Source organism: Ambystoma mexicanum, chromosome 1p (assembly GCF_040938575.1).
Source record: "Ambystoma mexicanum isolate Mex_15411 chromosome 1p, UKY_AmexF1_1, whole genome shotgun sequence".
Taxonomy (NCBI): domain Eukaryota; kingdom Metazoa; phylum Chordata; class Amphibia; order Caudata; family Ambystomatidae; genus Ambystoma; species Ambystoma mexicanum.
Window position 1 is genome coordinate 1,185,371,499 of NC_090921.1, and position 26,501 is coordinate 1,185,397,999.

At 42.0% G+C, this 26,501-nt stretch overlaps 1 protein-coding gene across 1 annotated transcript in view; it reads left to right on the forward strand.

Moving 5' to 3' along the window:
• LOC138533009 (IgGFc-binding protein-like) overlaps positions 1–26,501 on the forward strand; it is a 330,908-nt gene that overhangs the window by 212,413 nt on the left and 91,994 nt on the right. The window contains exons 10-12 of the mRNA XM_069641116.1: positions 309–919; positions 22,503–22,587; positions 23,908–24,218. Coding sequence (XP_069497217.1) covers positions 309–919; positions 22,503–22,587; positions 23,908–24,218 — 1,007 coding nt within the window. The remainder of the gene's footprint in view (positions 1–308; positions 920–22,502; positions 22,588–23,907; positions 24,219–26,501) is intronic.

Sequence of the window (26,501 nt, forward strand, 5' to 3'; positions counted from 1 at the left end):
ATGTAATGTTTCGTGGCACCTAACGTAGGTGGCTTTTGAGATATACATAGTTACCCAATTGGATGAGAAGTAACAGGTGGCTCTGCCTCCTCTGTTGGGAAAGACATCAACAGAGATGTGGCTTATTCTGGCAGCCATAACCTTGTTCAAGTTTTCTGAAATGAGTGGCACCTTCATAAAATAGGGAGTAATCTATACAAAAAGAAGAAGGGGTGAGGGAAAATCCAAGCACGAAAATGACATGTGACTTTCCATTTTCCATTTCTTTTCGCCATGTTGACTGGCCTATTTTTCTGTTTTACTTTCAGCGCTTGCCTGTCCAGATAACAGCCACTATGAGCAATGTGGGGTGAGCTGCCCCTCCACCTGTTACAGCTTTTCACCTCCGGTTGTCTGCTCTCTGCCTTGTAGCGAAGGCTGTTACTGTGACAGTGGCTTCATCCAAAGTGGAGATGAGTGTGCACCCATTAAGGGCTGTGGATGTGTGTACAAGGGAAGGTACTACAAGCAAACAGAAGAGTTCTTTGTAGACAAGCTCTGCCAACAGAAGTGTAAGTGTCAAGCAAATGGAATTGTTACGTGCCAGATAATAGCCCCATGTAGCCCCAAAACTGAGTGCAAAGTTGTGGATGGAATCCAAGGCTGCTTTCCCGTTCCATCTGTCACAACGCCTGGCACATGTGTGGGATCTGGAGACCCGCACTACACCACTTTTGATGGATTTAAGTTTGATTTCATGGGCACCTGCATCTACCAGCTGGCTGGGCTTTGCTCCAATGATTCAACACTCACCCCATTCAATGTCAAGGTACTCAACAACAACCGTGGAAACAGTGCAGTATCTTACACAAAGACAGTGACACTGGAAGTCTACAACCTTAAAATAACCCTCAGCAAGGATGCTCCCTTCAAGATGCAGGTGAGGATTTAGGGCTATGATTAGGGCTGGGTTAAATGCTACCAGATTGCAATTCTGGCTGTTCTATTGACAGCAACATGAAGGCTGGCTTTCGTTTAGAGCAGGAAGGTGAGTAGTGTGATTCTAGACCTCCTTGTTTACAAATAAACAGGTATAACTTTATAAAAAGAAAGAAATTACTGCATTTTCTTCAACAGTGAAGACATTTGATTCCATATGCTAATAATTGTTTCCCAACCATCAGCTGTTTATAGTTATGTGTTTTTCTACTTTTTACATTTTTCTGAATATTGTTGGTTCCTCGATCAAATAGATTGGCACATTGTGAATTGCTTGTATTCATCATTTTTGTATTTTGCACATATGATGGCATTGCAGTGCAGCCTCCCACCACAAAAAAAGATAGGTGAGAGACAAGGATGGAGAGAAGAAGAATATTTAGTTGGCATGGCAAGTGGTAAATGGCTATGCTACTGGAATGCATGGGATGCTTCACAAATTACTAATTGATGCGTCCATCCACTTACCATTCTTTCTTCTAGTCATGTGTTCCGAGTCCTAGTACTTCTCCTTAGTCATGGACCTAGTATTTCATATTAGTCCTTCTCCTTTATCATAGTTTTTCATCCTATTACTTCTCCTTCATCACAGTCCCTCATCATAATCCTTCTTTATCATAGACCTTCTTGTTCATCACAGAATGTCCTCAAGTCATAGTCCCTCGTCTTCAGCATGAACAATCATAGTCCTTCTGCACAGTCTAGAATCCTTTGGCACATTGGTAAGACCTGGAATACAGTTTGTTTAAAAGCAGTAATTCTTTATTGTATAACACAAATGAACAGTGCATTTAGGCTTGATAAATGTCTTCTAGCTGTTTGAGCTAGACTAAGGGAGTGCATCCCTCACCATCAGCTTTCTAGCCTAGGTCTTGCTGTTCCATCCCAATCCTTGCCATACTCCCTCCCCTTCATCAGATTCCTTCATCTTAGCCTAGATCCTTCTCCTAGTCCCTCTCCTTCATCATAGTCCCTAAACAAACTCCCTCACAACCGTTCTCCATCGCTATAGTCATTCACCATAGTCATTCTCCTTCAACATAGTCCTTTTGGGGTTGTATTTCAGAAGTGTGAATTTTCAATTTTTTTTCAGTTCCCTGAAAAATAAGTGAAATGCTTGAATGCCCTTTTTAACAGCATTATTCCTGTTTTCGTAATAGGCTATTTGAGCTCCTGGACTCACCATAGCCTTCACCCTACCTCAACTCCCGCTATTCCCTATTTTACACCTTTTGTATTGTTTTCCTATTTTTCCCATTTTTACTTACCTTTCCATATCAACCATATATATGTACAGTCGCTATGGAAAGTCCTCAGGCTAGTGTCAGGAAACATGCATACATGTTCTAATGTTCAAAGGTCTTCATTATAATCCTCTGTCATGGTCCTCCTCCTTCATCATAGTCCTTTGACTTAGTCCCAGTCTTTTGTTGTAAACAATTTCATTTGTCCTTGCCCTTCTTGTTTTCATAGTCCTTTATCTTAGACCTTCTCCTTTGCCACAGACATTTGCCATAGACATCCTACATCAACATACTACCTTTCACTTCTAAAAGTCCTTTTTCTTAGTCCTCCTACTTCACTATTGCCCTTTGTCTTAATCCATTTTGTACATCCTAATCCATTCCATTTCTCATATGTCTTTGTTACTGTCCTTCAACTTCATGTTGGTCCTCTGGTATAGTACTACTATATTATCATATTCCTTTAGATGAGTCCTTCTCCTTCATCATTGTCATTTGCACTAGTCCCTTTTCTTCATCCTAGCCCTCTGTCCACATCAGTTTTCTCTTTCGCCATTCCCCTTTATCACCTACCTTCACTCTTGGTGCTAGTTCTTGGTCCTGTTCCATTATCCCATTTCATTTGTCATAGTCCTTTGATGTTCTTCCTTCCCTTCATCCTAGTCTCTCTACATTGTCATAGTCCCTCTCGTTCAACATACTCCTTTGACTTATCCTTTATGCTAGATCTTCAGCATAGTCATTCCCTTTCACCATAGTCTTCTATGGCAGTATTTCAATTGTATGAACTGTCCATTTCACAATTGCCTGAAAAATGAGTAAAATACATTAATTTCATTATGGACAAGCACATTCATGTTGTTTTTGGTACTCCCATACTCGTTGTTGTCATACCCACACCCTTGCCCCATTTTCTCTTCTTCCTTTTAATTTGAATGTTTTATTTAAAATTCCCCCACTTTTTCTCCATTTCCAGACCAACTATATTACAGGGGCTGCTAAACTCATAGGAAGAACACTTGTTCAGCAGCTTATAACTTCGCTCCCCCTGGAGGAATCCTTATCAAACTTTGTATATGGCCAGCTCTGAATTCTTTTCGCCAAGTTGGGTGAGGTTTCGTGCGTGGTTGGGCGAAAGTTATCGGTGGGTCCTGTTGGGTATTTTGTGTAGATTTGGGGCCTGGCGGTATTTTCTTACCGCCGAAAAAATGATTTAGCAACAATCACTCCTTGTATTCAGATTGGGTTATGTATAATAATAAAACAGTGGATATGCATTATTTCAGTACACAGACATATTTAGATGGTATACATTTGTTGGTATGCGTGGTTGGTATGGGTGGTTGTTATGCGTGGTTGGTGGTATTTATGTTGAGCATAATTCCTTTGTATTATTTGTGGCCCCAATATCCAGAACCCCTTATTTTTGTTTAGATTGTTCGTGTGATCACTAGAGAGACCTCAGGCCTACATTTCAGAAATACCACATTTTCATTTTTAGTGTGCCACCATTGGCAATTCTCACTGAATTATTTACAACAGCGAGCTAACATGTGGTACACTCACTATTTTATATGCAACAGTGAACTATGTCCCGGGTCACTATTTCTGCTGACTCATTTACCTTCAGCAGGCTATTTCACTCACACAGTTATTTATAATTGCTCATACTGAATGAAATCGTGCACACAGCTGCAGCCAAGTCTTATTTTTAGCTACCTTAAAAATGACAATTGCACTGTCTAAACATCTCCCCACATCATCAGCACTGTAATGGTAAATGCACAAAGGAAAGAGAAAATAAAACACACTACCCGTCTGCTTTCAGATATTTTTGTGTATTATAAAAGTTGCATTTAAACACGATCTTACTCTTTTTACAGAAATAAATGAAATAGCACAGTCAACATTATCTGTAACAAAATGAGAAGAGGGCGACGAGAGCAGTCGCAACATTAAACCTGTTGATAAGACACTGGAATTCTTTCTTCTACACTGACTGAATAGTTTTGCATTCACGCACCTTGACCCAGTACTTTGCAATGTATAATTGCCTAATCTGTTCAGCATGAGAAATTCTTCAGCTGGTCGCCTTCTGGATGTGGCAATTCCCTCTTCAAGCACCCCCAGTGAGAACAGGCATCAGCCGTTACTCAAACCGGGGATTATTGTCTGGGATCCCCAGTCTCTGCAGCAGTGCAGCTGGGATCTGCTTTTTCAATCAGGAACTCCACAGCTAGCGGTCAGGTCTTTCTCCGATCCGTCTAAAATGTATTCTGCCTCTCTCCTTCCCCCAGATTCTACAAGAAAACTTGGTTACAGCCTCTAATATGATGCTTGTCCAATAAGAATCCCTCATGTTCTATCCTCCTCCTGCACACAATAGAAATGTTTTACAGTAAGCAACTGTAACAAAACTGATTTCCTGCTATTCGAGTCTTTGCTTCCTGCAAATACTGTGGACACAGCAGCACAGAGCAGCAAAAAAAAAAAAAAAAACTGGATGCGCGTTTAAAATGACTGTCAGAGCCTGTCTTTTCCATCCATTTTGCACTGGAGAACACATTATTTTATTGATGAGTTAGCATGTTAGTTTTTTGTTAATGAGGTTAGTTCATTAATCCTCAAATGTGCCTCCTGCAACAGAGGAATTTCAGGTAAAAAAAATATATGCTTTTAACTGTGAAAAAAAATTATTTGCATTTTATATGTATAAATCGTTTTTGACTGCATAGCCTGTTTTCATTTACATGTCCATGTTACACTGGGAACACATGCCTTGCTGTACCACCTTATAGCAATGCACCAAACCCATGCAGTGGTGCTGCACTTCAAAAACATGCTATACATTGATCCTGTGCAGTGGTGCTGTGCTCTGTGCTCCCAAAACACGCTAAACAATCCTACATATCCCCTCCTTTTTATTTTTTAACTTGGCTATGATCCAAGCCAATTGGAAAAAAAACGATTTGCTTCTTTTTTCCAAAGTGTAGCAATCCCATACAATGAATATTCACGTGCATAAATGAAAAAGTTGAAAACCACTGCTCAACATGTATTAAAATTCTTCTGAGTCTATCAGTTCTTTTAAAATGTTCTACATTTGCCTTCCCAATGGAAGTGTTCATAGTTCAGTGTTTCAATTTTATATTTGAAGTCAATTGAAAACAATAAAATAAAACAACTAACTAAAACAAATAATTAACATAACAGATTAAAACAATTAATTAAAATAATAAATACGTGGAACTCCATATGCCAGGACACTTGTCTGCCTCTTTTGGTTCATTCGGGTTCTCTTTCATCTTGGAATTCTTGGATCCTTTTCTATAGAAGTCATCTTTTCTTTGGCATTCCGGTTACTTTGTCTTCACCTCCGCCCGGAGGCAGGCACCATTCGATCTTCATACAGGGGACTCCAGGACCCCATCGTCTCCCGTGACCTCCGGTACAAATATGTTAATATTCTAAATCAAATAGAAAAGAAACATATTAAGTATAAAGCACAATACAAACTTCACCCTTTTGCCAAAAATAAAACATGCTTTTTAAAACATTTTGCCCTTTTTCTCTCGCCTTCTGAAATTAAAGACAGGTTATAGAGCACAAGCATACATAAAAACAACAAATATTTAATGTATTTTCATTCTGCACACCGACTCCATAAACGTCAGCTTCTTTTTCATATTATATATATTTACATATATTACAGTGTTTATGTGCCATTATAATCAACCATCTGTATTTAACTTCTCTGTCACTGCCTCCTGACTGTACCCATTTATTTTACCTTTTTGTGTTCAAGGGACTTTATCTGTTTCTACACGCTCCAGATTTTTTATCTCATGTCTTGGATGACATGGCTTGATTTGGTTTACATGGACAAACTGCTCTATTATTGTTTCACCTTCATTCTTCAAAATTGTATAAACTACAGGAGAGACCTTATCTATAATTCGAAATGGCCCCTGCCAGGCTGCTAGAAATTTAGAATTTTTCTGTTTACTTTTTCCAAAATGAAACTTATACACCTGATCCCCTACACTACTCACTGATGTTCTTTTATCGTAGTATGTCTTGGCGCTGTCAGCAGCCCTTTCCAGATTTCTCTGCACAAAAGCAAATGCATGTTGCAAATGCTTCCTCAGTTCATCAATGTACTCATGAACTGTGGATGCACTCACAACTGTCTGTCCATGTGTTCTGTATAGCAGGTGTTGTGGTAACACCATTTTCCTACATGTTAAGACCTCATGTGGGCTAATACCTGTTGCTTTGGCAGGAGTTGATCTGATTGCCATCAAAACCAACGGTAAACGTAAATCCCAGCTGCTTCTGCCACAAATTTCTTTAACATGTCCACAACAGACCTATTGCTCCGTTTAACTCCACCTGAGGACGCTGCCCAATATGCCATATGTAGTTTCCTTTTCACACCCAGTATTTGCCATACCTTACTCATCAGAGCACTTGTGAAATGACTTCCTCTGTCTGACTCAATTTTTTGTGGCAACCCAAACCTTGAGAACACATGGTTCACCAGCAATGTGGCTGTTGTTTGCGCACTACAATCTGGTGCAGGAATACATTCAATCCACTTCGACATCAAACATATAACACTTAAAATATAACGGTTTCCTCTGATCGACCTTTTTAAAGTGCCTATATAGTCTATTTGCAAATCTGACCATGGAAGAGTTAGGCCTCTTTTCATCAATGGGGCTCTATGCATTGGTGAAGCAGGTTTAAATTGGGCGCATACTAGACATCCTCTAGTATATAATTCCACATCTTGGGACATATGTGGCCAGTAAGCATAATCTTTTAGTATTTCCAATGTTTTTTGTGAACCTCTGTGGCCTGCAGTTATGGCATCATGTGCATGGTGTGGCATTAGCCCTCTGAATGAAAGGGGTACCACCCACTGTATTTGTCCTGTTATGGACTCTCTAATCATGAGTCCATCCTGCAGTCTAATTCATTTTTTATTCTTTAATAGTACCCTCAACTCTTCTTTTCCCATAAAATCATTTTCTGTTAAAGGGTTTTGTTCAGGATCTATCAAATGATTATAATAGATTCCCAAAATTCGATCATTCTTTTGTGCCTCAATCAAATCTTGGTCTGGCGTATCATGACCCCACTGTACCACTGGTTGATCTAACTTCTTTGGTGCTTTAGAACATGTTACTGCATCAATTTGTATTTCACCCAGTAAATGTTCAATTGGTAGCAATTCTCCCATCACAGCCCCAATTTTAGCCAGGTGGTCTGCCTTATCATTTCCCTCCTTATCCTCTCCGGGTGTTTTTAAATGCCCACAAATTTTTCTCCAGTATATTGTCAAATCATTCTCTGACACCAATTTGTTTATGGCTTGTATCATTTTTCCATGTTTAAGTGGCTTTTTGTTGTATGTAATCATGCCTCTCGCTTTCCAGCCAGGTAAATACTCCACAAAGCTATTTTGTGCATAGTCAGAATCAGTCACCAAGACAATTTCACTGAATTTATTATCAACTGCAGTAGCAATTACTTTATAAATGGCCGCCAATTCCACCACTTGACTGCTTCTAGCTCCAATCCTCATCCCTATACTCGGGACGCCTTCACATTTCAACCAGACGTTCCCTATTCCTGACAATAATTGTTTATTACTGTCATTTTCAATGTGATAAGCACAAAAATCCACATATACAGTTGGCAAATCCTTGCATGTTTTTTCATCAAAAGCTTTGTGTGGTGATTGTTCAAATTCCTGCAAACTAGGTTCCACTTCCATTTCGTTTGATACTTGTTCAGCTGCACAGACATGTAAGTCAGCTAACCCTTGAGCAATTGGGCTCTTGTTATTTTGTCCATATCTCACTTTTACAGGAAAACCTTGTAATGCCAGCGTCCATGAAGTGATTCTGGACTGCGCTAGATTACCTGGCCTAATTCTTTTACTCTCTAAAAACTGCAAAGGTTGATGATTTGTTTCAATAATCACCTTTTCTCCCTGAACAATAGGGCAGAAATGTTGTAGCGCCCACACAGTGGTTAATAGGGCCTTTTCACATTCATTGAATATCATTTCAACTTGGGAAAATGCCTTACTTGAATAGGCAATGGTTTTGTGATTCAAATCGTGTTTTTTTGATAACACTGCTGACATACATTGTTCAGAGAAACCTATTTCTATAAAGAAATCCCTACCCTTTATGGGATATGCTAAACATGGTGCCTTTATAAGATATTCCTTCAATTTAGCCACTGCCTCAGACTGCTCTTTTTCCCATATCCAGGGTGTATTCAGTTTAAGCAGTTTAGTCAATGGTTGAGTGATTTCAGCATAATTTTCAATGAACTTTCTATTATAGCCTGTCATCCCTAATAAACTTTTTACCCCTTTCACATTTTTAGGGTCCTTTAGTTTTTGTATGGCCTCTATTTTCTTCTTTTGTGGATTTAGCCCATGTTCAGTCACTTCATGGCCTAGAAAGTTTACTTTTTTCTTGCATCATTGCGCTTTTTGTAAAGATACTTTGGCGCCTGCTTTCTGCAATTGACCAAGCACATGTCTTATTTCATCAAAATGGCTTTTCAGGCTTTCGTATTTTATTAGGACATCATCCACAGAAAATATGGATCCTCTTTCCGCTGCATCTGGCATGGCCTTTCTCAAAAATATGCCAAATTCACTCCCACTATTAACGTACCCGAACAGAGTTCTAACCCATGCGTATTGAGTCCTGTCAAATGTAAAGGAAAATAAATTCTGTATCTCCTCTGCCAATGGCACGCACCAATATCCAGAGGTGAGATCTAATGTGGTAAACACTTTTGAACCATGTACCTGAGCTAGGCCCTGACCAATGAATGGCAGTGGCCATCTAGATACTGGTACTCTTTTATTTAACTCCCTCAAGTCTGCACATAGCCGCTATTGACCATTTGTCTTTAACACACCTAAAATAGGTGTATTGGATGTGCTATGAATGGGCCTGATGATTCCCCGAGCTTCTAAATGTTTTATAATCTCTGCTAATAATTCTAAACATGCCAGCGGTAGTCTATACTGGTGTACAAATACTGGACTTCTGCTACACCCTTCTGGTAGTGTGGCCACATGTAAATCAGTTAAACCGTAATCATAAGCATCTTTTGCAAATACATCCTTAAACTCCATAAATATCTCCCTCAGATTGTTTCTATCCTCATCGCTGTCACATGCATCCGCTGATAAAATCTGCTCTTCTACCATTTTGGAAAATTCTGGAAAATCTTCTGGTAAGGGAATCCCGGCGCTTTCCTCTAACTGTGTGGCTGTGTCTTTTTGTAAAGCTGCCACTTTTAAATATTTTGGCATATCAGCTTCCACTTCAATGGGCTGATTTTCTGTTTAATTTTCATTTAAATTAAATGTTATGCAATCCTCTTGATGGCAGCACACTGTCTCATTTGAATCATAAGGGTACACAGAATGAATTTTAAATATTCCTTTGGGCTGAGAGTCCAGGTATTCTGGTAACTCACCCTTGGCATCTACATACCTTTCAGGGATATTTCCAATCACCATGTTATTTAGATCTGCAGTATAATGTGATTTGTGTATGGCCATTCCTAATGGGGAGTTTTCCTCTAAATGAATATCTGACAACCCTTATTATTTACCATAATTCTTACAGACCCTTCACCAATATCTACCAATGGAATGTATTCATAATCCAGGCCTTGCTGTTTTATGGATTCATTCAGGCATACAAATGCATCAGAGTCATTAATCTGCTGTCCATTTTTGCATTTCAGTGTTATTGCAAACTGTTTTGTAAATGCAGGAATAATAGTATCTTTCCTCATTTGTAATTCGATTGCATGAGGAACCAGTTGTGCACAATGATAAGCCCTTCTTTTGACTTCAAATTCAGGTGCAGGCCCACCTAGGCGTGACCATATTTTTTGATTAAGGAAATCTAACACCATACATATTCTGTGCATGATGTCATTGCCCATGTAAAAATCATTTTGTGCTCCACTCACTATCCATACATTATGGTAAATTGTTTTCTGCCCAATGCTAATTTTAAGCATGCATCTGCCTGCAATTCGGTTTTCAAAGTCTGGACTGTCCAACCCAGAAACATATTGGTTTTTAATTCTAAATTTCGGGATCTCCTCCCTCTCCATTATTTTGTGCAATAATTTCTCATTAATGAAACTCCTTTCCTGTTCAAGCGCTAAAGTGGCTTTTATTGTTTTAAAACCGTCATTTATACCAACATGAACCCATGGTTGCTCATCTTCCATGTGTATTTGAGCAAGAGTGGTAATGTGTTTTTCTGAATCTGTTTTAGGAGCAATAATCTGTTTGAATGTTTTCTCTTTTAAATAAAAACGTAATGTGTGCTCATCTATGGCAGTCTGCCAATTTTTCCTTGGGTCCAAGTATATTTGTACAGGTAGTCTTTCATTGTCGCTCTGCATTTTGTCTTGACACATTAATATAACAGTGACACTCGGTATGCAACTATTCTGGAGATATATCTCCACAGCATCATTTGTTTTGGCAACGGTGTGACATTCATTTATGTTGCTGTTTTGTGATTTTAGTTTCTTAGGTCTCAATGGTTTTTTGGTTAAGGACCACAGCACTCCATTCACCCCATCTATGAGAGGAGACAATCTTTTCAGGCAATCTGACCCCATCAGAAATGGAATTTCACAAATAGATGTGATCAATACCTCTTGTTTCATTCTGTGCTTTCCTATTTTTATGTCGACCTCCGTTACACCTAGGATGGGCACCTCCTCCCCATTAAAGTTATGCACTGGGCCTTGATTTTCCTTCACTGTGATCTGATTCTGTGGGGGTCTCCCTTCATTGATACTCTTTACCAGCTCCTTGGACATAATTGTGGCTTGTGCGCCAGTGTCAATCATTGCGAATGTTTGGCATTTTTCTTCTACAGTGATGGGAGCATAATACCTGTCCTCAACTTCCTCTAATACACATAAGAAGTGTGAATTCTTACTGATTTCAGGACTCACCTTTCTCAGGCCTTTTTCACTTTTGGCTAAGCACATTGGTAAATGGAAAGACATTTTTCCCTCCTTTTTACCCATTTCTGCGCGAGAGACTTTATTCATTTCTCCATGTTCAGAGGTTTTTTGGAGTGTGGACACTGTTCGTCCATCCATCTGGGTATCATCAGGGACCACATTACAACCTTCCAACTGAACATGTGTAACAACATCATTTAGTAATTTGTCATTGTTTAATTCTGTGCATTTGTGATCATTTAGTGTGGTACCAGCCCTTTCAGCCTCTTCAAAAATATGTGGCTCAAAGAATTCTTCAGGTGATTGATTTGTACCCTCCTTTTGAGTATTTCCTTTTTATGTCTGTTTGTTCACCGTTTTGACTGTCCAGCGAAGGAGCTATAGCATCCCCACTTACTTCCCGTTCACTGGTATTCCCCATGCATGAGTCATTTTTCTTAAATCTGTCCCTTTGTTCTTTTGGAATTTCAGGTGTTTCTTTTTCATTTGCACAAACCTTCAATGTTTGATTTAGCTCTAGGTTAAACCGTACCTCTTTTTTAGAATTATTTGCACTTTCTGTTACATGTTCATTTACTGGCATTTTCAGTTTTAAATCATTAGACATCTCAGAGTCATTATGCAAAATTACATCAGAGCAATCTGTCTTTTCGGCGCTGTAGGTATCATGAGTACTTAGTCACTTTTCAGAAGAAGCCCCCGGTCACTGCTATGGCCATCAGCCCCCTCTTTGGATGGTTGTTTTTGTGCTGTATAGAGCTTCCCTATTTGCTCAGCTAACATTTTCACTTGGGCCTCGAGGCACTGGAACCTTTCCATCTCTCTAGAATCCTCTTTCTGTGCCCTAGGTCGATATTGGTTGTTTTCCCCCTGATTGGATCTGTTCTGATACCTCTCAGGTGAGTGATTTCTATTGGGATGGTTCCTGAACTCTTGATTCATTTGTGGAGGGGAGAGAGGTGCACCCATCCTTTGGTTGTAGTCCCCTGGTGGGGAATCATTGTACTGACATGGAGTGTAATTAATGTTTTGTCTCATGTCCTGTCTCTCATGTTGTGGGTACTGACCCCTATGTTAATTCCGATTATCAGCAAATCGATCCACATATCGGGGTCTATCCTGATTACCATATATCATGGTGTTGGGATCAAATCTGCTCTGTGTCCCCAATGTCTGGTAGGGACCATAATTTCTTTGATCTTGATGTTGTCTCTGATTATAGTTCATACCTGACATATCAGGCCCATATCCTGCCCGGGGCCTATCTCCTAAATACCTAGGACTGATGTAGTTCTCCCTATTACTAGGATCATGTGATTGAAACATTGGTGCAGAGTGTGATGACCTTTGTTGATTAACCCTTTGTTCAGGTGTCACATTATTTTTACCTGGACTTTGAGCAGACTCAAGGGACATTTTGGCTGACTTGATTTCCATCACTGTGGCTGAGGGTTCTTTAGATTTAGGTCTAATATCTTTCATTTTATAACTTTCTCTACCATGAGAAAAGAGTACCTCATATAGTTTTGTCCTTTGATGTACAATCCATTCAAGGGACTTGTCACGGTCAAATTCACGGAACAATTGTGATATGATGTCTTTCTGTAGCCCATAAAAGTAGGCAGTTTTAAACCCATTGTAATTGGGGTCAAAAGATACATCAAAGCGGGAAAATGCCCTTTTTAAGTCCTGTAAAAATTGGCGAGGGGATGTGTTAGGCCCAGCAGTGATTGTGTAAGCGACTTTCTTTGCCTCCTGCAATGACTGAAAAGGAGAAAAATGACGCCTAATTTTTTTTTCAAACTCCACCCATGTCATATTCTGCTGTTCATTTAATCCCCTTATGATGCTGGCCGTCGGAGCATCTAAAGTTAAATGAAAATATTGTCTGTACTGTTCCTTAGGTATTTGGAGTGCTTTAAAAATGTCATGAACCACTTCTAAGTGATCCTCAATGCAGCATTCCCCTCCTTTTTTAAATAGTTTGATCAGAGCTTTAATAGATTTCATTCTGTTTATGGGGCTACTTGTTGCAATCCTGGTTCCAGGTGTATGGGATTGGTGGCTGCCCCCAATGGGAGTATCAAATCCCCCAAGGACGCTGCAACCAAGTTCAGTCACCGGCCCAGTTACTGGAGCACTAGCTCTTTGGGCAGAACTAGAATTCACCTCCACTCCATTGAATGTAGTACCCTGCCGCCTCTCCTGGGACCTGGGAATGCACATTTGTTGTTCTAAGTCTTTGCACTTTTTAAGGAGCCTGCGTGCTTCATTTTGCAGATAGTTGTTTTCATCACTCATTTTATTTATTACCTCCTGCATGTCGCACATTTGCATTTGGCATTCATTGAATTCTTTGTTTCTCTTGTCTTTTTCTTGAATCATTTTAACCATTTCTTGCTCTGCACCTTGGAGATCACTTTTTTTCAAAATGTTCTTTTTGTAAAATCTGCATTTCTGAAACAATCTCATTTTTATCCTGTCTAATGTGATCCACTAAGGCTTTTAAGTGTACCAATTCTTGCTCACTGTCTTGAAACTGTTTCTTGCTTTTGGACAACCGAATATCAAAATCTCTGCATTTTAATTGCATGTCTTTCTGACATCCTTCTAATTCTGTTCTTAGCATCTCCTCTTATTTACTTGCCCCATCTAAGTCAGTCTTTAACCTGTTAATTAGCTGGGTATCATTTTCTTGCATTCGCAGGGACCTATTAAAAATAAACCATATTTTGGCACATAGCCGTATTAAACAGTCTTTTTCTGCATGTTTGTCAGCTGCATTTAATAATCTCTGAAGGCAGACCTGAATTATGCTGCCTGCTGCAAAAATACTGTCTAGTTTTTCTTTCTGCACTTCACCATGAATCCTGTCGTGCCATTCTGTGGCATTGTTCGATGACCACGTCCCATGTGCAAACAACTTTGCCTCTAAATATTGCACTAGCTATGGGAATGTGGCTTCCATTTGAGACATTCTGAAATTCGTTTTTAGTGGGACACTGCTATTATGAAATGGGTTCCCTCTAATGTACAGATGGCAGTGTGAGACACACTTGCCACGCCCGGTAGGTGCTCTATGATCACTTTCCCGGCCTGCAACGCACCATAAATATGTTGGGTATTTTGTGTAGATTTGGGGCCTGGCGGTATTTTCTTACCGCCGAAAAAATAATTTAGCAACAATCACTCCTTGTATTCAGATTGGGTTATGTATAATAATAATACAGTGGATATGCATTATTTCAGTACACAGACATATTTAGATGGTATACATTTGTTGGTATGCGCGGTTGTTATGCGTGGTTGGTATGCGTTGTTGGTATGCGTGGTTGGTGGTATTTTTGGTGAGCATAATTCCTTTGTTTTATTTGTGGCCCCAATATCCAGAACCCCTTATTTTTGTTTAGATTGTTCGTGCGATCACTAGAGAGACCTCAGGCCTACATTTCAGAAATACCACATTTTCATTTTTAGTGTGCCACCATGGGCAGTTTTCACAGAATTATTTACAACAGCGAGCTAACATGTGGTACACTCACTATTTTATATACAAAAGTGAACTATGTCCTGGGTCTCTATTTCTGCTGACTCATTGACCTTCAGCAGGCTATTTCACACACACAGTTATTTATAATTGCTCATACTGAATGAAATCGTGCACACAGCTGCAGCCAAGTCTTATTTTTAGCTACCTTAAAAATGACAATTGCACTGTCTAAACATCTCCCCATCAGCACTGTAATGGTAAATGCACAAAGGAAAGAGAAAATAAAACACCCGTCTGCTTTCAGATATTTTTGTGTATTATAAAAGTTGCATTTAAACACGATCTTACTCTTTTTACAGAAATAAATGAAATAGCACAGTCAACATTATCTGTAACAAAATGAGAAGAGGGCGACGAGAGCAGTCGCAACATTAAACCTGTTGATAAGACACTGGACTTCTTTTTTCTACACTGACTGAAAAGTTTTGCATTCACGCACACTGCCCCCGTACTTTGCAATGTATAATTACCTAATCTGTTCAGCATGTGAAATTCTTCGGCTTGTCGCCTTCTGGATGTGGCAATTCCCTCTTCAAGCACCCCCAGTGAGAACAGGCATCAGCCGTTACTCAAACCGGGGATTATTGTCTGGGATCCCCAGTCTCTGCAGCAGTGCAGCTGGGATCTGCTTTTTCAATCAGGAACTCCACAGCTACCGGTCAGGTCTTTCTACGATCTGTCTAAAATGTATTCTGCCTCTCTCCTTCCCCCAGATTCTACAAGAAAACTTGGTTACAGCCTCTAATATGATGCTTGTCCAATAAGAATCCCTCATGTTCTATCCTCCTCCTGCACACAATAGAAATCTTTTACAGTAAGCAACTGTAACAAAACTGATTTCCTGCTATTCGAGTCTTTGCTTCCTGCAAATACTGTGGACAGAGCAGCACAGAGCAGCAAAAAGAAAAAAAAAATCTATATGTGCGTTTAAAATGACTTTCAGAGCCTGTCTTTTCCATCCATTTTGCACTGGAGAACACATTATTTTATTAATGAGTTAGCATGTTAGTTTTTTGTTAATGAGGTTAGTTCATTAATCCTCAAATCTGTCTCCTGCAACAGAGGAATTTCAGGTAAAAAAAATATATGCTTTTAACTGTGAAAAAAAAATTATTTGCATTTTATATGTATAAATCGTTTTGACTGCATAGCCTGTTTTCATATACATGTTCATGTTACACTTGCAACACATGCCTTGCTGTACCACCTTATAGCAATGCACCAAACCCATGCAGTGGTGCTGCACTTCAAAAACATGCTATACATTGATCCTGTGCAGTGGTGCTTTGCTCTGTGCTCCCAAAACACGCTAAACAATCCTACAGTCCCACATTTTTTTCTCATAGACTGATGGGGAAAAACTTTGCACACGGCTACAGCCCGAACGGCTGGATGGATTTTCACCAAATTTGCAGCAGGAGTGAGAGCCTGTGCCAGAAAACGGGCTTTTGTGTGTTTGGTGTATATCGGATCAGTACTTTTGTTGCAAAGTACTGAAATGTACATCCCAAAAAATGTGTGATATCCCTGTTCGCTCTGCAGACCGATGTGTCACTGGTGCGCGGTACGGCGTGATGTCGGGGAATGTTGGACACGTCCGGTGGTTGGCTGGAGGGAAGCTTGATGTGCGTCAACATTTTTAGGAAACGCTGCCATGGTGTATCAGGAAAGGTCTGGAAAATGTACTGTACGGCATGTGTTAGTGGCAAGGAAGGAGATAACTAGTGGGGGATTCAGAAGTGTTTCATGTGACATATGTAGGTAAGTGAAAGAAGACAGAGAGGAGTGCCAGCAGTTTACGTGCGTACAACATCAATTTGCAGATAACTGGAGAGGTGAGAAGTGTCGGCCCGATAGCTTCTGCCGCGACCTTTTTACAGCAACTTCACTCAGAGTGCTGACGATGTATACTGTTGGGTCAATGGCCAAAGGCCATAGGCTATAGGCCATGCAGTCAGAAAGCTATGACTGTAGGACGTTGACGGCAGTAATGCTTGTTGCAATTTCCAGCAGTTCAAAGGATACAACTATTGGGTCTGCTTTATTGGGGCGTGACCCTAGCTATACCTGGCCAAGTGCAAGTGCCACATCATGGCCTTGTGATAATGGAGCCTTCGCGAATGGAAGCGTGGGGATTTTCCAATGAGAATTGAAGGGTGTGGTTCGCCGGAAGGGGCAATGCCAAATTGACCGAAAATTGCATGCTGTGAGGTTGGCAGGGATGGACAGATGGTGCATGCTTATAGTCGGTGATACTTTTGTGCATGATCTACACAAATATGCTGTAGAAAGAGGCTTCGATACTGACTTTCAGTTGGAAGGAGTGCAGGCTTTTTGGGGCACACTTTACGAGTGGGGTTTTGTGTGCATGGATCTGCTTTGCAAAAGGTTTGCCTCTGTTGGTACTGCAGATGAGGTGGTAGTGCATTTCGGAGGGCTACTTTTGGGGAACATGCCATGCTCACGTTTGCTTGCTAACTGACAGAAGTTAATGACAGCTGTGATGCAACTATTTCCTACTGCAAAGGTGATTTTCTCCTCGATGACACCGAGAGGAAAATGGGAGCAGGCCGGTGCATGTTGACCACAGGCAGAGGTCACAAGATGCTGGATTAACAGTACCATGTGCTACTTTATGTGCAGGGCTGGGATTTTCTGCGCTGACTATGAAAGCATTAATAACCAGAAAGATTTCCAGTGGTTTCCAGGAAATGGCATTTTTTGACTTCAATTGGCAATGCTGTTGTGTTTGCCAGTCTGCACGAAGCGTTGGAGAGAATTCTGTAGACATGTAAGATAAGGGTTCATCTTCGATTGAGAAAAATGTCAGGAGGAGCAGCAAATAGACAGTGATCAAAAGAGAGGAAAACAAACAGAAAAATGTATGAATGCATAACATAAACATGACAAAATTAAAAAAAATCACAAAAAAAGAACAATGTTTTTAGAGACAATACTCAAGAAGCAATCCCCACCCCTGTGTTACAGCCCCCCCCAACAACCAGTGAACCCCTTCCACTCTGCTGCACGGTACTGCCGCAGATTCTGCACAATTGTGCTGAGTACATGTGGCACATCCGTCTGTTTTTACAAAGGCAGGTAGAGCATTGACACTGTACAGGCTAAGTCAATGAGCAATGTGGCTGTTGGGTGTAATGTGTACCGAAACACTGACATAAGATATGTTTATTCAGTTAAAGGTAGGATGCTATGGTGGCAGTGTGCAAGGTAAGGGGCATGCACCCTGCTTGTGTGCACTCACTGCATGCAGTTGCTTACCGTTCATGATATATATTCCTTGTTGCTTTTGGTAGGATTACTTTTCTGACATTTGTAGTGCATGTATAATAATGGGAAGACAATATTGTGGAGTGCAGAAGGTACGTGGCAGACATCATGTTGTTACGCATGCAGTGTGTGCAATCTATAATAGGATGAGCTATGGTATCTTGTGCAATTTGTGTAGCCAGCTCACATTGAGAGTGTGCAAGTGAATGGGAAGGGGAGGGCAGAGTGCAGAACATACGAACAATACAAAATAGAAAGCTTCCACCTACAGCCTGAGCTGGCAAGTGCAAGGATAAGTGTAGACATGAAGTGGTTCTTTGATTGTGAGGGTTCTAGATTGTTAGACTGGAAACAAATCTACCTTGAGTGGGGGTGGTGCAATCTGACCCCCCCTGCTCATGTATCTCAGGGCGAATGTGCACTGTGTACTGCTAAGTTACTATGCTATGGACACACAAACATACCCTAATACCATAACGTTAATGTTAATGTAAAAGGATATTTGTACCGCACACTATCACCACCGGAGTGGTCCCCTGGCGCTCTGGTGGCTCTGAAAGAGGGAGCGGCGGGGTGGAGAAGGGAGGTGGGTTAGTGGGAATGAGCTGGAAAAGTGCTAGATAGCAGTGATGTGCTGTTGGCAGCCTCAGCCCGGTGGGTCCGTTGGCTGAGCTTGGGGTGTTATATGGTCGATAGTCGTTGTGTACTGTTGTGCAAGTCTATGTGCGGTTTGCTTTGTTGTTGCTGTGTAGTGAAGATTGTGTGATTTGCTACGTGTTAGGCTTGTGGTTGTGTTTGGTTAGAGTTTGAGAGGAGTATGCAGAAAGATGAAATTGTTAGTGGTTTGGTTGGCATTGCTGTCCTTGCAATTATGTTTAGGTGTGATGCCTACTATCATTCACTATTACGTCGGACTGTGGTGCTTGCTAACTTTCAATATTCTGTCTAGATGTGAGACAGGCCAGTGATCACAATTCCATTCCAGTGTTGCACTTGTCATCATTCACAGTTTCATTTAAGTGTTCTAACATTCACGTTTTGTATAGATGCGATGGAGGCCAATCTTAAAAACTCCATCCAAGTGAGGCACATGCCAATATTCACATTTCTATCTAGAAGTGATGAAGTCTAAGGCCAAGAATCCCGTCTAAATGTGGCACATGCTAACATTCACATTTCTATCTAGATGTGATGCAAGCTAAGGCTAAGAATTTCGTCTAAGTGTGGCACATGCCAACATTTACATTTCTATCTAGATGTGATGCAAGCTAAGGCTAAGAATTCCGTCTAAGTGTGGCACATGCTAACATTTATAATCCTGCCTGGATGTGATGCAAGCTAAGGCTAAGAATTCTGTTTAAGTGTGGCACATGCCAACATTCACATTTATATCTAGATGTGATGCAAGCTAAGGCTAAGAATTTTGTCTAAGTGTGGCACATGCTAACATTCACATTTCTCCCAAACCCTCACCCCTGGATATTCTATTCAAAGACGTACATAAATCTCTATGGTTACATTAACCATTCACTCGTTTCTGTCAAATAAGCATTTTCAAATCTCAACAGTGCCTGGAAGTCTGTGTACGCACCTCTTGTTCTGTCCCCAGTCACTGTGTGTTCTGTCACTGTGACATTGGTACATCATATTGTGTACATGCTATCTGTGTTACGTCTTAGAAACTATACCATCCTCCCATCTCCCTCCATATTACTCCATTCACCGAAAACCCTCTCTCACAATACTTAATAAGGGTGTGCTGGGAAGAGGATATTGGAAAGGGAAGAAGGACTGTTCATGATTCACTGAGGCACTGCTCTCACGATACTTAGCAAGGTGCACATGCTAAATTGTGCGCTTCTGTACATACTGCCCAATGGGAAAGCGATTGTTGCAATGGTTCAATCAGGCGATTAGAGAGTGTGTCACACGAAAGGGCGGACATATTTTCTTTCATTAGTTTGTGTCGTGCGGCTGGCGGAGATGGGGAGACGGACAGTTATTATAGTGGGGGATCGCTTTGTGGCACAATTTCTCCAGTATGCCTTGGAAAGAGGACTTAATGGCAATTTGAATTTGGACGAAGTGGAGGCTTTGTGGTGCGGTGTCCCGGTCCGTAGATCCGACCATTTGCTTGCAGAATGTGGACGAGTGACCACTTTAGGTACTGTACATGTTGTGGTAGTGCACTTGGAGCTTTGCTTGTGGGTTCCATAGCTTGTGCAAGTGTGTACCGTCAACTGAAAAAGATGATGAAATAAGTGCAGCACATGTTTCCCACTGCAAAGGTGCTTTTCCCAAGTATACCACCACATCCAGCTTATAAGTATTCCAATGAATGCTGTTGGCAGCCAGAGGTGGGAAGGCGTCTTATCAACAAAAGCATGTGTAACTTTCTGCATGCTGCTGGGATGTACTGTGACAATGACAACATTGGTTAGCGATATGTCCAGTGTCTCAATGTAAATGGCAATACATTGTTGTCCAGCGGCAATGACATCTGATTTTCCGATCGACAGGCTGCACTGAAGATGCTACTGTTGGAATGTGAGGCACCATGCAACAACTAAATACAAATTTAAAAGCCTGCAAAAAGAGTTACGGTGTCAGCTGTTTAAAAGAAAATTATCTCGGCATTGTCTTTGAGAATTTAATTCATCCAACAGGCCATTTAATGAGGCTGGAATCAAGGTTAACATCATTCATATCACAAGCCACTATTCTAATGTATAAATACGGTAAATTCTCGATCTTGCCAGCATGGCATTTTTGGATTGGCAAAATGGGAAGCAAAATATTGGCGCTGAATACTACATCTCCCGAATTGCATCCCAGTTGCCTGGATAAGATACAAACTTGTTTTAGTCTCAGTACAGGCAATTTTCAATTGGCGCAAATGTTCCTTTTTTAGAAAATGTTTGCTGTCAACAACATCTCAAGTTCTATTGAAACATGTTTCATCATACATTTTCTCATCAAAACCGTTGTTTATCAACGTCAAATTGTTTATCGAGTGTCTATTGTGTGCTCATCCTGGCGGATATATCATTAGATCTACTACTGCAAAATCCAGACAAAGCAGAACTGAAAATATATATCACAGACTGGATTTTTACTAGAACTGTATGTCTGGTATATCAAGATGCTGATGAATTTCGATTTCCACATAAAAAAATGCGAACATTACCAACCTACTTAATTCGCTGTCCATCTCCCAAATATCGGAAAAATATTTTAAGATTACGATTCAATCTGTGGGTCACCAGAGAGTTACAAGTCAAAAGGAGACTGCTGAGTAATTATTGCCGCTTTTGCGATTCGAGGGACACTCGAGAGACCTTGATGCACCTCATCACAGAATGCACAGTTCTACGTTCTATGCGAGAAATTCATTTTGCGCGACACTAATTATTTACGTCTCGCCACTTATGACTTGACCTGGTCTCTAATTCTAGGCTCTGGGTATTTACCATTTCAGATTGCTACTGTAAACTTTCTTTCAAGCCTAAAATTAGAGATTCAATAATGGCTGTCACCATTCCAGAACTTTTCTTCTAATCGACAACCTCTGAGGTTTTCCTATGGTTCATTTTGTCACTGCTTGTTTTAAAATGGTGTCTAAAGACAAAGACTAGGATTAATAATCTTGTATGTTCCTTTTTTTGGTATTTAACTTTATTATTTTATTACTTGTGTAAAATTTTATAAAGTTGTGTATGTATATGTATTTTATACTTGTATTTGAAAGGTTGATTTATTTCAACTAAATCAAATAAAAAAAGAAAATAAAAAAAAGAAAATTGCTCTTTTAAGAGCCACCACTACAAATGATATCCCTGACCCTGGTTGAAATGTATTCCCCTACTCACATGCACACACCTGCAAAGGTTGGCTGTCATTGCGACACTTGCAGGGTTTTACATGTAACATACGCCCCTTTTGCACATGGACATCTGATATTTGGAACTGTGGAGGACACAAGATTGCGCAACAAGCTTTCTGGGTATGAAGTGGATGCACAGGCTGTGCAATACAGTACATTTGTTGACCTAACTACAGAGCATGAGCTTATGGGTGCGTGTTGTACCAGCCACAGTATATGCTTTGTAGGAGAATTGCACATATATTGCCTGAGAGTTAATGGAAAGCAGAGTCCAGTGGCAGTTATGTCTATAGTGAATGATGTGGGTAATTACACGTATGCAGTATTTACAATGAAGTCATTGTTTTTCGTTTGTTTGTATGCGACTTTGGTGACGCTCCATCCTGACGATATTATTGCAGTTGGTTGTGGAGGGACAAATGCAAACTATGCAACATGATTTTCACTGGCCTTTGTGCTGAGGGAGGCAGTAGGCCAAGTAATGCTTATGTTTGCAAACTCCTGTTTAATTTTGTAGCCCAATATGCAGACACCCATGCAGACACATAATTTGTATGTGGCCTGGAAATGGAGAAACGGTGGCCTGGAAATGGAGAAACGGGGTACATAGTGAAGAAGTGTATTTCTGTATTTGTACAACTTGTGCCATTGCCATACTGTACAAATTGGAATGTATGGTTTCACAGCACAAACAGTGTTTCCCACAAGTAGCATTCTACTTGATATTACTGCATTTCCGAATTGTGTACACATTGGGTCTCATTACGACCCTGGCGGTAAGTAATGGACATTACTGGCATGGCACAACTAACGTGTCGTGCTGGCCAGAAACCCTTAAAAGCGGTACATTACGACCTCTCGGGCACGTGCATTGCACCATGCCGGTAATGTAATCAGCGCCATGCCGGTAACGTCCCAAAACGGCACCTACCGGCACCGTATGCCGTGCAAGGTGCACTACCGCCACTCCTCCCACCGATATTACCGATCACCACAAATAGCGGTGACAGCTATTAGCGGTGAACGTAAATAAGCGGATCCGGAAGTTGCGTCATCGCAACGGCACGGGAAAGAGCACGGCGGCCATCTTTAAAAACACAATCCATTGCCATCCTCCGCAACCAGTGGACATCTAACCTCCCGACTCGCCACATACCTTCACCTACATCCACCCATCGTCAGAATGCCGAAAGTTGTTTAAAAAAAGTTGCGATCGGCTGCGGCAGGAGCACTTCAGTAGGGAGGAGCTCAACATGTTGGCCGAAACCCTACAGGAAAACGCCGATGTCGTATTCTCAACAGAGATGACCAGACCGGCGATAGCACGGAAGAAGGCCATATGGGCCATAGAAGCACAGCGGGTCAGTGCAGTTGGCACAACACCCCGCAACACAAGACAGTGCCGGAAAAGGTGGGACAATCTGCGGCTCCGCGTAAGGAGTGTACTGTCTGCTAACAGAAACCTGGCCATGGCAACTGGTGGAGGAGCAGAGTCACCAATACAATTGCAGCCGTGGGAGGAGATATGTGCCACAACCATTGACATCGAGAGCATTGAGGGGGTTGGAGAAATGGAGAGAGGAGCCCCGACATCAGGTGACGCAGGTAGGTGCCTTAAATCAAGCCATGCCAAACTTACTGAAGTCCTGAATCATGTGAAGCGCAATGTTGCCTAATAGGGTTAATGCAACACATCAGCAGAAGACTGCCTACAGGCATTTGTAACTTCCACCCTGTACACATGCAGTATGCACACCCTTACTGTAGGCACCCATGCTTCTTCCACCCAAAAGGGAGACAACCTGTATGTCACTGCCTCCAATGTGCACCATCTAGTTATCAAAATGATGGCAGTCATCACAATGCCTGCTCAATGTCCGCAGACCCACCAATAACACTTTCCCTCCTTTGCTCCACCACAGGCTCTCATTCAGACCCTGGCGATGAAGACACTGGCACCACACCTGCCAAGAAGGCCAGGCCCGAAGTACCACCACACCAACCCTCCACCTCTGCTGTACAAAACAAACTCCCACAGCAGCCAAAGTCTGCGGGCACAACACAGGCCAGGGCACTGATAATCACCAAGGCAAGCACCACTGTACCACCAGCAACAGACATCCATCAACTGGTGCCCACTGAAGGGACTGTGTCTGCAGGAAGCAGCACGATTGGGGAGACTGCTGCCATTGCAGCAAGCTCGGATAGTGATGTGAAGTATGCTGATGTTGTAGTATGTCCCCCCACTGCCCACCCTCATTCCCCCTACCTGTCCCCATGCAGCCAGCATGATGATGGCACACAGGGGCAATCCCCTGATGAGTCATGGCCAGCCATTCCATGCCCAGTGGAAGATGTGCAGGAGGGGAGCAGCACTATCGACACCCCACTGGCAATATCCATTGCCCAAAAAAACCAAGAGTCGCTGGACCAAATCGTCACACGCCAACATCAACTATCCTCATTCCTGACTCAGCATGTGGCCAAATGTGGAGGTGCAAGGGTGGAAATGCACCAATGTCCAGATACTGTGAAGGCAGCCATACAATCCTCCACCAAGGATATCTGTGCAGAACTCGCCGCGGTGCGGCACGTGCTCTCGGAGCTCGTTCAAACCATGAGGGACATGCGTCCTCGTGAACAGTCAAGTACCTCCTCTGCTGCCAGTTCGACCCCAAGCAGCCCCGTCCGCAGATCGGGCAGGAACCTGCGGAGTTCAGGCAGGGGTTCCCCAGGGGCCGGGAGAGGTCGCTACCAATAGAGGCCGCCCAGTGGAACAATCACACATTATGCACGTCACCACAGGCATCCACACACTTTTGTGGGGAGTTGAGGGGGGAGGGGGGAGTGGGTGTGTTAATTCAAATCACATTTTCAATACACTTTTTGCTTGTGCACAAATCACATGTGTGGATATTGCTCATTGCGTATGTGTGCTTTATTGGTGAACAGCTCACAGTGTGCATGTCCCAGACACACACAGTGCCCCAAGTGCCATCTCCATGTGACACACGCCATCCGTGTGTGCTAGAAGCATTGATTAATGAGAGTTTGACGCATGGCATGTCCCTCCTGTGCATCGCCTCCTCCCTGAGGTGCTGCCCCATCTGCACCCTCCTCATCTTCATTGTCAGGTGGTTGCAGTTCAGCGTCAGGGGGTAGGGGCACATTTCGTCTAATGCACATATTGTGTAGCATTACACATACCATGACGATCTTCGCCACCTTCTCATGTCGGTACAGGAGTGCCCCACCAGACCTGATGAGGCAGCGAAACCGTGCCTTCAAGAGGTGAAATGTCTGCTCAATCACCACACGGGTTCGTGTATGTGCACGATTATAGTCCTCCTCGTGCTGGTTCTGTGGGTTCCGGACTGGGGTAAGGAGCCACCTCTTCAAGGGATAGCCTGCATCACCTGTATGTGGGCAACAATGTATGTGTCAGTCATGACATCAAACTTCAAATCATGATGTGCCAGCATGTCATGCATTCATCTCTTACTTTGTACAACATTTACATGCACGAATGGAGTCACACTATGTGACCGGTATATGTGTATTCCTCTCATGGACTGTTTTGCAGGCCATCAACCAGTGTATGCAGGGGGGTCCAGTGCCTTGTGAGTGCCCATCCACTGTGTTAGTCCATAGTGGTTGTTTTGGTGATCTGGCAGATGTCCAGTGATATCAATGCTCTCATCATGGCAACATTGCTGTCAGCCTCATGATGACCTCACTGAGCACTACAAATGTTGTTATGCAATTTATTTTGGCCTCTGTGTCTGTGTAGTGGTGTATTGATGTTTATGTCCATCATGTGCCTCCTTGCGTAATTATGGGGGACTGGCCTTTCAGTTGATGGTGTTTGGTGCCGTGTATTGGCTGAAGTCATTGCATGTAGGTGCATTTCTTTGAGGTGGATGCGGTCCGATTCAGTACAGTGCACTTGCAGATGGTTGTGTCATGGTTGGGACACACCTTCATTCCATGGTAGTACTGCTTACATCGGGCATTATGTGTTCAGGTGTCATATAAAGTTTGGGCTGCTTCAGGGTATGAGCTGGCTCCATTGCCTATGGTAGTCGCAGCCAGGTAAAGTATGCATCTACCCCCCTTTCAGCCAGGTAAAGTATTCATCTCTCCCCCCCTTTCAGCCAGGTAAAGTATGCATCCCCCCCCCTTTCAGCCAGGTAAAGTATGCTTCTCTCCCCCAATCACCTACCCACATTGCATTTTCATGAGCCTAACATGCAACTCACCGAGAAGCCAGGATCTCTGTCCTGCATGTCACTCCATGTAGCGTGGTATTGTGGATTTACGCAGGACCATTGAATCATGGGTTGATCCGGGGAATCGGGCACAACAATGTGTGATGATCCTGTTGGGGTCACATACCATTTGCACATTGATTGAGTGGAATATCGTACGGTTGTGGTACACTACCTCAATGGCATATGGGACCACCAATTCCACATGGATGCAGTCGATGACACCAATGCAACCAGGTATGCCGGCG